General features: G+C 51.1%; 1 protein-coding gene across 1 annotated transcript in view; it reads left to right on the top strand.

The window, feature by feature from the left end:
• Positions 1 to 15,629, top strand: part of EXOSC9 (exosome component 9) — a 75,228-nt gene that overhangs the window by 28,641 nt on the left and 30,958 nt on the right. Inside the window, 4 exon segments of the mRNA XM_029592958.1 lie at positions 2,444 to 2,581; positions 4,316 to 4,398; positions 14,231 to 14,249; positions 14,251 to 14,364. Coding sequence (XP_029448818.1) covers positions 2,444 to 2,581; positions 4,316 to 4,398; positions 14,231 to 14,249; positions 14,251 to 14,364 — 354 coding nt within the window.

Here is a 15,629-nt window from a genome sequence, read left to right as displayed (position 1 = left end):
GGTCATACTGTCATGATTCACACAGACAATCAAGTTACCATGTTTTATGTAAACAAGCAGGGAGGGTCAGGTTCCTGGGTTCTCTGCAGAGAGACAGTATGGATCTGGGAATGGGCCCTCAACAAATCAATAACCTTGAGAGCCACATACTTACCGGGAAAAGCGAACACCTTAGCCGACCGACTCAGCAGACAGTTTCATCCCCACATATGGTCTCTCAATCCATGAGTAGCAGATGAAATCTCTCTATATTGGGGTCGGCCTTGGATAGATCTATTTGCCACAGAACGAAATCGGAAGGTTCCTCAGTTTTGTTCTGTTTACCCATGCCGTCTCAGATAACACAAGATGCCTTCGTAATGTCGTGGTCAACAGGTCTCCTTTGTGTTTCCTCCGCTTCCTCTCATTAAAGATTAGTTCAAAAAATGATACGGACAAAGCTTGTATGATACTCATAGCACTCGCGTGGCTGAGACAACCCTGGTTTGCTTATCTGGTGCAGTACTCCGAGACCGATCCCTTAGATCTCGGTCAAAACCCAGATCTCCTGACTCAGGAGGGAAACATAGAAACATAGAAATGACGGCAGAAGAAGACCAAACGGCCCATCCAGTCTGCCCAGCAAGCTTCACATTTTTTTCTCATACTTATCTGTTTCTCTTAGCTCTTTGGTTCTATTTCCCTTCCACCCCCACCATTAATGTAGAGAGCAGTGATGGAGCTGCAACCAAGTGAAATATCAAGCTTGATTAGTTATGGGTAGTAGGGGAAGTAGGGGAAGTAACCGCCGCAATAAGCAAGCTACACCCATGCTTATTTGTTTTACCCAGACTGTGTTATTCAGCCCTTATTGGTTGTTTTTCTTCTCCCCTGCCGTTGAAGCAGGGAGCTATGCTGGATATGCGTGTAGTATCAGTTTTTCTTCTCCCCTGCCGTTGAAGCAGAGAGCTATACTGGATATGCGTGAAGTATCAGTTTTTCTTCTCCCCTGCGGTTGAAGCAGGATATGCATTGAAAGTGAAGTATCAGGCTTATTTGGTTTGGGGTAGTAACCGCCGTAACAAGCCAGCTACTCCCCGCTTTGTGAGTGCGAATCCTTTTTTCTTCTCCCCTGCTGTTGAAGCAGAGAGCTATGCTGGATATGCGTGAAGTATCAGTTTTTCTTCTCCCCTGCCGTTGAAGCAGAGAGCTATGCGTGAAGTATCAGTTTTTCTTCTCCCCTGCTGTTGAAGCAGGGAGCTATGCTGGATATGCGTGAAGTATCAGTTTTTCTTCTCCCCTGCCGTTGAAGCAGAGAGCTATGCTGGATATGCGTGAAGTATCAGTTTTTCTTCTCCCCTGTCGTTGAAGCAGAGAGCTATGCTGGATATGCATTGAAAGTGAAGTATCAGGCTTATTTGGTTTGGGGTAGTAACCGCCGTAACAAGCCAGCTACTCCCCACTTTGTGAGTGCGAATCCTTTATTCCACATTTCCTCTTGCTGTTGTAGCTTAGAGTGATGTTGGAGTCACAGTAACCATGTGTATGTTTATTGAATAAGGGTATTATCTCCAGGCAGTAGCCGTCATTCTGGCGAGCCACCCACTCTTTATTGACGGCCTCTTGATTTTATGGATCCACAGTGTTTATCCCACGCCCCTTTGAAGTCCTTCACAGTTCTGGTCTTCACCACTTCCTTCGGAAGGGCATTCCAGGCATCCACCACCCTCTCCGTGAAGAAATACTTCCTGACATTGGTTCTGAATCTTCCTCCCTGGAGCTTCAAATCGTGACCCCTGGTTCTGCTGATTTTTTTCCTATGGAAAAGGTTTGTCGTTGTCATTGGATCATTAAAACCTTTCAAGTATCTGAAAGTCTGTATCATATCACCTCTGCTCCTCCTTTCCTCCAGGGTGTACATGTTTAGATTCTTCAATCTCTCCTCATAAGTCATTTGATGAAGACCTTCCACCTTTTTGGTCACCCTTCTCTGGACCGCCTCCATCTTGTCTCTGTCTCTTCGGAGATACGGTCTCCAGAACTGAACACAATACTCCAGGTGAGGTCTCACCAAGGACCTGTACAAGGGGATAATCACTTCCCTTTTCTTACTCGATCTCTTCTGCACCTTCTTCACTCCTCCCTTCACCTGACGGCCTGGATGTTGAACACGAGGCTTTACAAACCTTAACATTTTCAGCAGATATCCAGAGAATTATCATAGCAGCTAGGAAACCATCAACCAGACACAAATATTCCTTTAAATGAAGCAGTGTCGGTGAAACTTTCTCTGTCTCCACCTGCTGGCAGGGATGACTAAACCCAGGAGTCTGGACTGATCCGTGGTGCTACAGGAACGAAAATTAACAGGTAAGAACCAATTTTCTTTTCTGCACATAACACAATAAAACTTACATTATTTAAACAAAACAAAACTTAAGGCTCATCTCTTTTTGTGCTTCAGGTGTGGCAAGTCCGTGTGGATCTTCACTTATTGAACCACGAAGGAAACATTATTGATGCAGCAAGTATAGCAGCGATAGTTGCTCTTTCCCATTTCCGGAGACATGATGTGTCCATCCAAGGAGATGAGGTCACCGTGGTAAGAAGGAGACTTGCGTGATGAGATCTGCTGCTTCCATGAAGCTCTTGCCCTAGCTGTCATCTCTCTCCTTTAGGTGCAGATGCCCGTGCTGTGTAAACACGGGGCACAAGAGGAAGTTTCAGATAATGTCTCACAATAAAGCAGCAGCAATCTGGTTAGCATGCGGGGCGGTCTGTCAGAAGGGTCTCTGGGGAGCAGCGGTGTCTGTCGGCAGATAGATGTCGGGGGACCAGTAGCATCTTGGTTCGTCTTCACCCAATGTCCTGGTTTGGGAGCACAGCAGTCGCTTCTGTAAAGCAAGGCAGCTCTAGCCCCACTCCCAAAAAGAGAGAAAAAACAAACAAACCAGGAAGAACAAGGAAAGGGGAAAAACCCATGTAGTCACCTCCATGTATAAGGAGGGATAGTTTAGTTCCCCTCTCTCTTCCACAGGAGAATTTGTCCTGTTTACATCACACACCAACAAAACACAGTACAGGGGCAAAAGGACCGAATCCAGGGCCACCTTGTGAACTGCCAGCCACTCTTACTAAGAAGGTGCCCAGAACAACTCTTCCCCACCCCAGCGTATCAGGAAAGAAAAAAGAAAACAAATTCAAACACAAAATGTGTGCATTCTTATGCCTGGGGTTGCCTTGGAATTTCTCTAATTCCCAGATTTATTTATTTAGAGTTTTTCTATACCGGCATTTGTGATTAGAAACCACATCATGCCGGTTTACATATAACAAGGGGGTGTGAACAAAGATGGAACATAAACAAGTGCAAAGAGATCAAAAGTTACATTACAACAAGGATCATATAACTGGGGAGAGAATTAAAGTAAGATAACTGAGCATTTAGGATGAATTATTTACATTACATTGTGAAGTCTCTTGTAAAAGTAGCAGATAGCCAGGTTCGTCAAAGACTGACCTTAGTCAGTGTCCATCTCTCAGTTTTCCTGTGAGTAGGTCTGCGATGGTGTCGGTCTCCTCTGTAGAGAGCTCGACCTGCCCTAACCTGAAACCAAGCCTCGGTTTCAGGTTAGGGCTTATCCCAGGGTTGCATGGGTCCTAATTCCCTGCCTCCTGCTGCTGCTGCAGGTGGGTTGTCTCTAGGTGGTCAGGTCCTGCACCCTCAGCTTGCCCCTGACCTAGAGGCAGCCTCAGTGCCAGACTCCACTCCGGGTTCCCTTTTTTTCAGTCTGGCCCTGTGTCTCTTGCTGCATTTTGGGTTGAGGGTGGGACTCTGCTATGTCACGTCCTGGTCACTTGATTTTTGTAACTGGTCAGGTAACCTAACTTACCTCCCTGTCTCCAGGTCATGTTGCGAGAGGAGAATAAGTGGCCGAGTGGCTCATGACTGAAGCAAATCTATTTATGCTGCCTTTCCTTTCCTTCCCCACCCTGCCCCAGGCCACTGGTACTCATAGTGCAGTGGTGCTGACACTTTGCCAGCCCCTTAAAGTATTATTAAAAAGAGAAAGTGTAGCGTGTATGGGCCAGGAGTGTAAACCAGCTGCCAGCATTCAGTGACCATCATAACCAGTGTATGTGGCTGTATATGGGTATGTGATCCTCCATCTGTGGCGGCAGGGCCTCTGATCTTGTACTAAATAGACAGTGAGAATTCCCGTCCTGCTTCTTCTCTCCCGAGACTGCTGACAGGTTTCCTTCCTGTCCCTTCAGTGTCCTTCCCTGTGCTTTATTGTGTGTATCTCCTCCTCCTCCTCTCTTCTCTTCTCTGTAGTACACCCCAGAAGAGCGGGACCCAGTGCCGCTGAGTATCCATCACATGCCCATCTGTGTGAGCTTCGCCTTCTTTCAGCAGGGGTGAGTAGGCCACAGAATCCTTACCTGCAAAGAAGTGATCAAGCTATAGCACTGCAGCGGGAAATAAATTGGGCAGTGACTAGATGGGCTTCCTAATTTCTGTTTCTGTGAGTACCACCCGGCTCGGAGGGCATGTACGTGCGATTAGGATATAGTGTTTTGTTATATCTTTCAGGCTGATGCAATATACAGTGCGCTCAGCCGAGCACATTGTTTAACCTGTGGTTGGGTGCGGGTTTTGGATGTCCATCCACAACCCCTTATGCTGTAAGAGGATTAGGACGTCCAAAATGCGAGTCCGATTCCCTGCAAAGCTAATAGCGCTCATCACAGGCAGATGCATGTTGATGAGTCTATTAGCTATTCTCCCCCCGATTAATTTAAAAAAAAAAAAAATGTGCACCCGACGCAGCTCAAACGCTGTACAGAAAAGCAGAAAATACTGCTTTTCTGTACTTCCTTCAAGTTAATATCATGGCGATATTAAGTCAGAGGAACAAAAAGGAGGACAACATTTAAAAAAAAAAAAAGTGCCAGTGGTCAGGTTAGGAAAAGGGACGCTGAATTAACGAGCGTCTGTTTTCCTAACCGGCTGATAGCCGACGTCTCCTGGGCACCCGCTGCCGAGGAGGTGCTAGGCCTGCACAATTTCCCCTAGCTCCTCCTCTTTTTCCCATGAAGGGTGATTTAAATATTGAATCGGATGCCCCGGAGAGGTCGATTGGCGCCCGTTCTCCCCGCACCAAAATTGCATCGGCCTGTTTAACTTTTAAGCAATCGTAAGAACATAAGAAATGCCAGGCTGGGTCAGACCAAAGATCCATCCAGCCCAGAATCCCCTCTCTGATAGTGGCCAGTCCAGGTCACTTGGAAGAACCCAGCCGATCCTAAAACGAAGACACCCTATTCTATGTATGAATAATAATAATAGTACTACTACTAATAATAATAATAATAATTGTATTTATGAATCACATCCATTTCCTATAAATCCAGGGGTGATTTACAATAGATAATCAATATTCCCAGTACGTACCAGGATCAGTCCAGACAGCTGGGTTATGCCTCCCCTCCAGCAGATGGAGTCAGAGAGAAAACTGAAAGCACCCCCTAGATATACTGGTGTGCCTCCTGCGGTCCTTCAGTATATTCTCTGACTCCAGCAGATTGAGAGGCATAACCTGCGGTTCTGGTCTGGTCAGTTTCTTGGTACTGGAAAAAAAAAAAAAAAAAAAAAAAGAAAAGGGGGAGACAAGGGACTAGATCAATTGGTTCGTCTTTTCTGTCCTCTGTCTGCCTGTTTGTCTTTGTTAATTGTCTTGCGCTGCGAGTTTAGTGGTTAAGTGTGGGGCAGGCTCGGAGGGTCATACCCTCCTCTTCTTCCCGGGATAGAGTGTCCGTGGGGCTGGGGGAGAGTTTACCGGTGGGCCGGTCACCCTCCCCCCCCATACCAGGGATTTGGCCCTGAAGGGGGTTAAAAAAAAAAAAAAAAAAAAGTCAATCTGAAGAGTCATTTAAGACCTGTTGGGGACAGGCAGTGAGCTCCCCTGCTTAACCCCGAACAAAAAGCCTGCCCGTGCCCTTTCGGACCCCGGAGGGGGTGGCTAGTCCACCCGGCGCGCGTTAGCTTCCGAATTTCTGCTCACCAGAGTTTGTTTTTTTTTTTTTTTTGGCGCCATTTTCGCCGTCACTTCAGGGCTTCAGGGCTCACTCCTAGGATGCCGCGATCCTCGGCTTGCCAGACATGTGGGGAGGCGGGGGCGCGACTCTCCCGCGAGGGTCTCTGCCCCCGATGTCTTCCCGGGGGCGAGGGACCCTCGGGGGGGCCGAGCGCTGCCCGCAGCCGCTCTCCTCGCCCCTCTGCGTCGCGGCAAAGCAGCGCCTCAGGCAGCCGGTCTTCGGCCCCTCCTCCCTCGGGGAGGAGTGCGGCGGCCATCTTGGCCACGCGGCAGGAGGATTTTTCAGCTTCGGAGGAGGAGAACTCCCCTCCCCCCTCGCCGGACGCACGCAGCCCGCGCTCTCAGCCCGATGTGGGGTCGCCTCGAGGCCCCCCCTCAGCGGATGCCCCGAAGAAAGGTTTTAAAAGGTCAGTGCCTTTTTCGTCGGAGTTTGTGCTTTTAATGCACAAGGCGTTTTTACAGGCAGAGTCCGGCTGGGAGCTGGAGGTGCCCCCTCCCCCGAAGGTGCCCAAAAAGTCTCCCCTACCCCAGGGGAGTCCTCCGGGGGTGGGGTCTGCCGGGGCTACGGCTCCCCGCCCGCGGGGGGGGGGAGCTGAGGACCTGAGCGATACAGGGGCCGCTCCAGAGTCCCCGGGGGCTCCGGATTTGCTAACGACGGACGAGCAGGGGTCCGTAGAGGGGGATGACCCTCAGGTGCTCCGTCTATTTGCTAAGGAGGAGTTAAGTGCCCTTATTCTCCACGTGCTGCAGGAGCTAGAGTTAACGACGCCGCCTCAAGAGGCGGACTCGTCCACGGGGGATATCGCGATGGCAGGGCTTCGGGCCCCTCCTCAGACTTTTCCTTTCCATCACAAGGTGCTGCAGATTGTCTCGAAGGAATGGGAACTGCCAGAGGCTTCCCTGCGCGTGAATCGAGCCATGGAAAAGTTATATCCCTTACCTAAGGATTCTTTGGAACTGTTGAAGACACCCGCGGTAGATTCGGCTGTCACGGCTGTGGTCAAGCATACGACTATCCCCGTGACGGGGGGTATAGCGCTGAAGGACCTCCAAGACCGCAAGCTTGAGGTCTTATTAAAGCGTATTTTTGATGTGGCGGCACTGGGGGTCCGAGCAGCGGCTTGCAGCAGCCTTGTACAGAGGGCCAACCTCCGCTGGGTTCAACAGCTGCTGACCATGCAGGAGCTACCTCCGGGTGAGGCTGAGCAGGCGAATTGTGTTGAAGCGGCGGTCGCTTATACAGCGGATGCCTTGTATGACTTGTTGCGCACATCGGCTCGTATTATGTCCTCGGCGGTCTCAGCCAGGAGGTTGCTGTGGCTCCGTCGTTGGTCGGCGGATGCCACCTCCAAGGCGAGGTTAGGTTCCTTTCCCTTTAAGGGCAAGTTGCTGTTCGGCGACGAGCTGGACCAGCTCATTAAGGATCTGGGTGACAACAAGGTTTACAAGCTGCCGGAGGATAAGCCTCGGCAACCTCGGTCGTTTGGTAACGCCAGGGCTCGCTTTCGTGGACAAAGGCGTTTCCGTGGGGGAAGAGGAGGTTCCTTCTCCCAGCGGCAGCAGACGACGAGATCCCAGGCCTGGTCTTCTTCTTCCTTTCGTGGCAGGAGGCCTCTACGTGGAGGCTCTTCCCAAGGCTTTCCTGCCATCAAGCCCGCACAATGAAGGTGCGCGGGCCCACTCCTCCGTGCCCGTTATCGGAGGTCGGTTGTCCCGGTTCTGGGAGGAGTGGGCCGCAATTACTTCGGATCAATGGGTCCTCGACGTGGTTCGGTACGGCTACGAGTTGGATTTTGTACGTCCCCTCCGGGATCTCTTCCTGGTATCGCCGTGCGGGCCCGTAGAAAAACAGGTAGCTATAGCCCAAACGGTCGCCCATCTACAGGCTCTGGGGGCGGTGGTTCCGGTTCCCTGGGACCAGCTCAGGACGGGTCGGTATTCCATATACTTCCTGGTGCCCAAGAAGGAGGGCACCTTCCGACCCATTCTGGATCTCAAGGGAGTAAACAAGGCGTTGCGTGTGCCCCGCTTCCGGATGGAGACCCTCCGGTCTGTTATTGCGGCCGTCCACAAGGGAGAATTCTTGGCTTCTTTGGATCTGACAGAGGCCTATCTGCACATCGGAATAAGAGAACGGCATCAAAGGTACTTGAGGTTCATGGTAATGGGGGACCACTACCAGTTTTGCGCCCTCCCCTTCGGGTTGGCCACCGCGCCGAGGGTGTTCACCAAAGTTCTCGTGGTGGTAGCGGCTTCCCTCCGCCGGCAAGGCGTCCTGGTACATCCCTATCTCGACGATTGGCTCATTCGAGCGAAGTCGCACGAGGCATGCACCCGGGCGGTCTCCTTAGTGGTGCGCCAGCTGCAGAGGTTGGGTTGGGTAGTCAACTTTGCGAAGAGCAGACTCGAACCAACCCAACAGCTGGAGTTCCTGGGAGCTCGGTTCGACACCTTGATGGGCAAGGTTTTTCTTCCGCAGCAACGCATGCTCAATCTCATGACTCAGGTACGACGTCTGTTAGAGCTCGAGATTCCCACGGTCTGGGATTATTTACAAGTCATTGGTCATATGGTGTCTACTATGGAAATGGTACAATGGGCTTTTGCGCATATGCGTCCGTTACAAAGAGCGCTTCTATCTCGCTGGGATCCCCGCTCGGAGGAGTACGGGATGGAATTGCCTTTTCTGGAGCCGGCTCGCTCCAGTCTCTCTTGGTGGTTGATTCCGGCCAATCTCCTACAGGGGGTGGACCTCGAACCCCCGTCTTGGTTGGTGGTGACGACGGATGCCAGCCTGTCGGGCTGGGGTGCGGTCTGCCAGTCCCGTGCAGTCCAGGGCACCTGGTCAGCACTCCAGGCGACTTGGTCCATAAACCGCTTGGAGACCAGAGCGGTCCGCCTGGCCTTGCGTTGTCTCCTTCCGCTGGTACGCGGACGAGCAGTAAGAGTTCTGTCGGACAATGCGACCACAGTGGCGTACATAAATCGACAAGGAGGCACGAAAAGCCAAGCAGTAGCGTCCGAGGCGGCGCTGTTGATGTCCTGGGCGGAAAGGCACATAGAGCGTCTCGCGGCCACCCACATCGCCGGCGTGGACAACGTTCAGGCGGATTACCTCAGCCGGCAGCACCTAGATCCAGGAGAATGGGAGATCTCGTTGGAAGCGATGGCTCTCATCGCGCGGCGTTGGGGGACTCCGCGCTTGGACCTCATGGCGACTCGTCAAAATGCAAAGGCGGCACGCTTCTTCAGTCGGAGAAGGGAGCACGCGTCAGAAGGGGTGGACGCGCTAGCCCTTCCGTGGCCTCGTCACATTCTTCTTTATGTGTTCCCTCCGTGGCCGCTGGTGGGGAAAGTGCTAAGGCGCATAGAGTCCCATCACGGTCCGGTGATTCTCGTGGCTCCGGAATGGCCGCGGCGCCCGTGGTTCGCGGATCTGGTCAACTTGGCAGTCGACGGCCCACTGCGTCTCGGTCATCTTCCCAATCTCCTTCGGCAGGGTCCAGTATTTTTCGATCTGGCGGATCGTTTTTGTCTGGCGGCTTGGCTTTTGAGAGGAAGCGGTTGAAGAAGAGAGGTTATTCGGACGCGGTGGTGTCTACTCTCCTTCGGGCGCGTCGATCTTCCACTACTCTCGCCTACGCGAGGGTTTGGAAGGTTTTCCATGATTGGTGTGACACGGCAGGTACGTCGGCCAGACGTTCGTCAGTGGCGGATATCCTTATGTTCTTACAGGATGGATTGAAGAAGGGGTTGGCGTATAATTCGCTTCGAGTTCAGGTGGCGGCTTTGGGCTGCTTGAGGGGCAAGGTCGAAGGTTCTTCCCTTGCGAGTCATCCAGATGTGGCTCGTTTTTTGCGAGGGGTTAGAAACTTGCGTCCTCCCGTCAGGCTTCCCTGTCCGTCTTGGAACTTGAACTTGGTACTCCGCGGTTTGTGTGTGGCTCCGTTTGAACCTCTTAAGGCGGCTTCTTTGAAGGATCTCACCCTTAAGACTGTTTTCCTTGTCGCCATTTCCTCGGCTCGTCGGGTGTCGGAGCTTCAGGCTCTCTCTTGCAGGGAACCGTTTTTGCGCATTTCGGCGTCCGGGGTTTCCCTACGAACTGTTCCTTCCTTCCTACCTAAGGTGGTTTCCACGTTTCATGTCAACCAAACGGTGGAATTACCTTCCTTTTCGGACGAGGACCTACAGTCTGCTCAGGGTCGGGACTTGAGGCGTTTGGATGTCCGTCGGATTCTCTTACGCTATTTGGAGGTTACGAATGACTTTAGAAAGTCAGATCACCTTTTCGTGTTGTGGAGTGGACCCAGGAAGGGTCTTCAAGCGTCCAAAGCTACGATTGCACGCTGGTTGAAAAGTGCTATTGCGTCCACGTATGTTGGCTGTGGTAAGCCTGTTCCCGCTGGACTTAAGGCTCATTCTCTGCGTTCTCAAGCGACTTCATGGGCAGAGAATCACTTGGTTTCGTGCCAAGAGATATGCAGGGCGGCCACATGGAAATCCTGGCATACTTTTTCCAGGCATTATCGCCTGGATGTCCGGGGACCTCCTGCAGAGTCCTTTGGGAGCAGTGTGATTCGAGCGGGACTCTCAGGGTCCCACCCCAGTTAAGGCGGCTCGGGTACATCCCAGCTGTCTGGACTGATCCTGGTACGTACTGGGAAAGGAAAATTAGGTTCTTACCTTTGCTAATTTTCATTCCAGTAGTACCATGGATCAGTCCAGACGCCCGCCCTTGGTGCTTCTGGGAGTCCGCTCGTAGTCTGTCGTTTTCATTGCAGTTTTCTGTCTTGTGTCGGTCGCCTCAGTGTCATGGGGCCGGTTGCTATTTTATAGCGTTCTTGTTGTACACTTGTGGTGTCCTGTTTGTTGTTTCTGGTTTTTTTACCTGTTTCAAGGACGTGGCTACTTGATCTGGTCACTGTTTTAAAAAAAAAAAAAAAAAAAAAAAAAAAATTTTTGTGGAAGGACTTTGTGTGTAGTGCTTCTGCTTTGATATCACATATACTGAAGGACCGCAGGAGGCACACCAGTATATCTAGGGGGTGCTTTCAGTTTTCTCTCTGACTCCATCTGCTGGAGGGGAGGCATAACCCAGCTGTCTGGACTGATCCATGGTACTACTGGAATGAAAATTAGCAAAGGTAAGAACCTAATTTTCCTTTACATAATCACAAAATGACAAAATAATTCCTGTTTCTACCCCAGATCAGTCCAGATGAGTGGGTTTATGCAGATGGAGGCAGAGAACAAAACTTTGAGGCACTGCTACATAACCGAGAGTGCCACCTGCAGTCCATCAGTGTCTCCAGCAGATGGTAGAGGTGCAAACCTGCAGTCCAGAGTTGTTTGAAGAAAACATAAGATAAGAGGATTTGGCTCCCCTAAGTGTTAGATTCCTTTGTAGTCCATCCCTTGGGGTGGAGCAGAGCGAGTGGGGAGGTTGGTAATCCCTGTCCGGACTTGGCCCTTCTTGACCGGGGCGGGGGGGTAGATAGCCAGAGGTCCTGGTTCCCTCTCCCCCTTTGGGCCCTCTCTCTCTCGGTGGGCCTGTCTCCTCAGCTTCCTTCTCCAGAAGCAGGGGCGTAGTTCTCTCCCCTTTTTAGTTGTAGCCTGTCTCTGTAATTTAGTTTAAAAAAAAAGAAGGGATAGACATGAAGCAGAGAAATTGGCAGCAGCGGAGGTGCTCTGCAGGGCTGAGGAGCGAGTAAGTATTTGTTTTCCTGCCAAGAGGCAGGCCAGAGTGAGCGGGCCAAATTGCCTGCCTTCTCAGGGTCGGCTGAGTGCTGAATTTCAGCGCCTGGACAGCGGCGAGTGCGATAGCAGAGGCTCTGTTTATTTTTAGGCCTGACCGCGTGTACAGGCCCAACCGCCCCGACTTGCCGGCTCCCACTCAGCACGACAGACTTTGCCGTGGCTGCGGTTTGAGACAAGCTCACCTCGATGCAGCCTCGTTTTGCTGCAAATGTGCCTCGTGAGGAGGGGGGTGGGGGTGGCAGGATCCCCGGGGAATGGCAGAAAGGTGCAGGCAGCTGGGATGGCTTTGGAGGCTCCTGGGAGGATCAGAGGAGCCAGCGGCCATTTTGGCACCACATGCTGACGTGCAGCTTGCTATTTCTGAGCCCCAGGATTCTCCCCCCACACTCTTGCTTGTGGGAAAGGAATCTGCTGGTGGCAGGGGACGTGGAGGGGCTCGTGAAGAAGCTGATCAGGAATCTTCCTTCTCGGACCCGGAAGCTTTTTCCACAGGGTTTGTGCTTCTCTTTCATAAGGCTTATTTAGTGAAGAAGGAGTTAGGGGCAAAGAGACCCTTGCGTAGGAAGTCCCGGATGGCCAAAAAGGCTAGAGGGCCCGTGGAGTCAGGAGGGATCCTGTGTATGCTGGGACTCGGGCATGCCCGGAGGAGGACAAATTCGTTGCATAGCCTGAATGATCCTGAACAGCTTCAAGGGGGTCTGGTGGGACCGGACAAGGACCCTGTTGGTACCCTGGGAGATCCAGGGCAGGACCCGGACCAGAATCCATTGGATGCTTTGAGAGACCCCATGCAGGATTTGGACGCTCAGGACCCGGATGCTGTTCCGATTGCGGAAGGAGATGATCCGTGAATGGTTTGGCTGTTCAGGAGGGAGGAATTGGGTCCATTGATTCCCCAGGTTCTGGAGGAGCTCGGGATCAAAGCTGCCTAGGAAAACTCGGACAAGGAAGGGGTGATCCTGCTCCTGGAGGGGTTGCACGTCCCTTCTACCACTTCCTATTGCGAAAGCAGGTGAAGAAGTTGGTAGATCGAGAATGGGAATCTCCTGAGCGGGCCTGAAGGTTGCTAGGGCTATGGTGAAGTTATATCCCTTGCCGGAACAGACTTTGGAATTGTGGAGAATTCCCAAGGTGGATGCAGCCAGGTCAGCTGTTACTAAAAAGATGACCATCCCGGTAACGAGAGCGGCGGCTCTCAAGGATGTCCAGGATAGGAAGCTGGGATCCTACTCAAGCGGCTCTTTGAAGTCTCAGCTTTGAGCCTTCAGGCAGCTGTGTACGGATGTCTGATGCAGAGAGGCACATGACAAGCATTCAGGAACGGTGTCTGAAGCAGCACGGGCGGCCCGTTTAGAGGTGGGGAGAGCCTATGTGGCCGATGCTCTGTATGACATGGTCCAGATTTCTGCCAGGAGCATGGTCTCAACTACAAAGAACCAAACCTCGATTTCCCTGTCCTATAATATTATCAGCCACCAACCACTCCTGGGGAACTCTTCGATGTGTAGTGATGTGGGGTAGCTATATACGTAATAACCACTATGTGATTATATCTTTCTATAGCATAGAAAGATATAATCTTAAATTTAATTTTTCACTCTCCCTGACGGTCATCCCGACTCCCCTATGCTGAATGTTTTGGCACGTAGAGGGAGCCGGGGTTGTCCATGCTGCTCTCGCTCCCACCTGCCCACGGAGGCAGAGCTTTGCTACTTCTCACTTAAGGCCTGGACTGGTGTAGCTGGACGAAATGGAAGGGGACATTTTTCTTACCTGCTGGTTTCCTTTCCATTAGCCTTTGCTACACCAGTCCAGGACCCACGGGGGAAGCAAGACTGTCTCCTCACACTGGTACCGTGCTTACTGCCCGTTGCTTTGATTGTTACTTTGTTTTGTCTTATGGTTGGTTCTTTCTGTTCTCTATTTAGGTTTCAGAGAAGCTTCTTCTTGTATTAGTAATGGAGGGGGCTCTGATCTGAAGTTTGCCAGAAAGATGCTGGATCCCTTCTGCTTAGATCACTCCTAAGTAGTGGCTGGGATGTCAGTAAGAAAACAGTATAGTCTGTCTCCATCTGCTGGCAGAGGGAAGCAACCCACTTGTTGAGGCCTGGACTTGTGTAGCAGGACTGATGGAATGGAAATTAACAGGTAAGAAAAATGTCCCCTTGGTCTGACCCAGCAAGGTGGTGGTACTTTTCTTATGGCATTGTTCAGATGAGAGAGAGAGCACAATTAATTGTAAAGAGTTAAAGCAGAAGGTACATGTTTCCAGCTTTCTTCATTGAATTGCTTTGTTATCCTGAAAGCATTGTTCAGGGAAAGCCGAGTGTTGCTTTAGGTGCAAGGTGGGCCAGAAACCTTGGGTGTAACTTGCCTTGGAAACCTGCTGCTTGTAGGACGTACCTGCTGGTGGATCCCTAGTGAGAGGGAGGAGCGCGTGCTGGACGGGCTGCTGGTGATCGCCATGAACAAGCACCGTGAGATTTGCACCGTGCAGTCCAGTGGTGGCATCATGCTGCTGAAGGAACAGGTAACCCTGGGCTCCCTTCCATCTTTCTACAGCACTAGGCTTGGGGTGAAGCTCGCGGATGCAGCGAGTTACGCTAGGGCTGATGTGCAGTGTCCACAAGCTGACTGCGTGACCAGGACTGGCTGCGTGCAGAGCAAAGCACGTTGAAGCCCTATTTTGGATGAAAGGAAGTCTGTAAAGCCAGATTCTTATTATAGATAGATAATGCTTTGTGCTGTACATTGCTGAATATTTGTTAGATGATATTTATGTATTTATTTATTTTTATATCTCCTAAATGCTTTCTTTGGTGGCTAAATCCATGGTGGGGCGTGTAAAATAAGAGAAACATGAATTAAAACAGAGGGTGTGGTGGGCCTGGCACAGAAGCAAGGGTTGCGTAGTCTCTTGCAGGAGAAAGGAAGCAATATCAGATGCCCCTTTCCATTCTGTGAATTATCTGACCGCACCCTAGGAGCCACAAGTCCGTCAGTCTCCTCTTCCCTTGGCGCACTCACATTTACAGACACAGGCCCTGGAATTTATTAAGGTGTCAAAATACCATAGACACTTTTATTTTCTTTCTGAGGTTACCAGCAGTTAATGGAAGAATGATAATAAAAATCACCAGCAAAGATAAAACACATCAGAAGCAGAGGGGGGAAAAACCCCCCCCCAATTTCACTTTTGCATCTCTTCCTCTGTATTGGCTTCAAACTGATCTCAATCTGGTTCTTACACGTCCCGGGTAGATTAGTCACTCTTCGGTGCTCACGTCCCCTCTCTAGACTCTTCTCAGACAGGGCTCTGGACAGGGTCCCAGGGTGCTCAAAGCAGTAGCTGTTTCCCATGAGCCCCTCTGGGTGGCCAAGCGGCTTAGAAAAAGCAGCCTTTCTGGAATTCGATAACCCAGCAGTCCCACCAAAGGTACTCTCTTAAATTCATCTGCAGAGGAGGAGAGAGATCCCCAGCCCCAGACTCTCTCTCAGCTCAGACTCAGACCCCCCCAAAAATCCATGAACACCAGCTTATATTGAACCAGGGCGCATACCCCTAGTGTCCACTTCTAAACGCTTCCTTAAAGAGACAGGCAAACCCCAGACCTCGTCCTCTCTACACTGTGCAAATCGCCATGAACCTAAGAGTAGAGGTTAAGTGATCACAATCTGAAATAATATAAAGGCACATTTGTAGTGGCAAAGGACCAAACATGAGGGCCTGCACCACATAGAAAATTGTATTTTTTAAACCAGGCAGTGAGTGATAATTCTGGTAAATATTTACTA

This window comes from Rhinatrema bivittatum, chromosome 1 (assembly GCF_901001135.1).
Source record: "Rhinatrema bivittatum chromosome 1, aRhiBiv1.1, whole genome shotgun sequence".
NCBI lineage: Eukaryota > Metazoa > Chordata > Amphibia > Gymnophiona > Rhinatrematidae > Rhinatrema > Rhinatrema bivittatum.
This window is presented reverse-complemented; position numbering and strand designations above follow the sequence as displayed.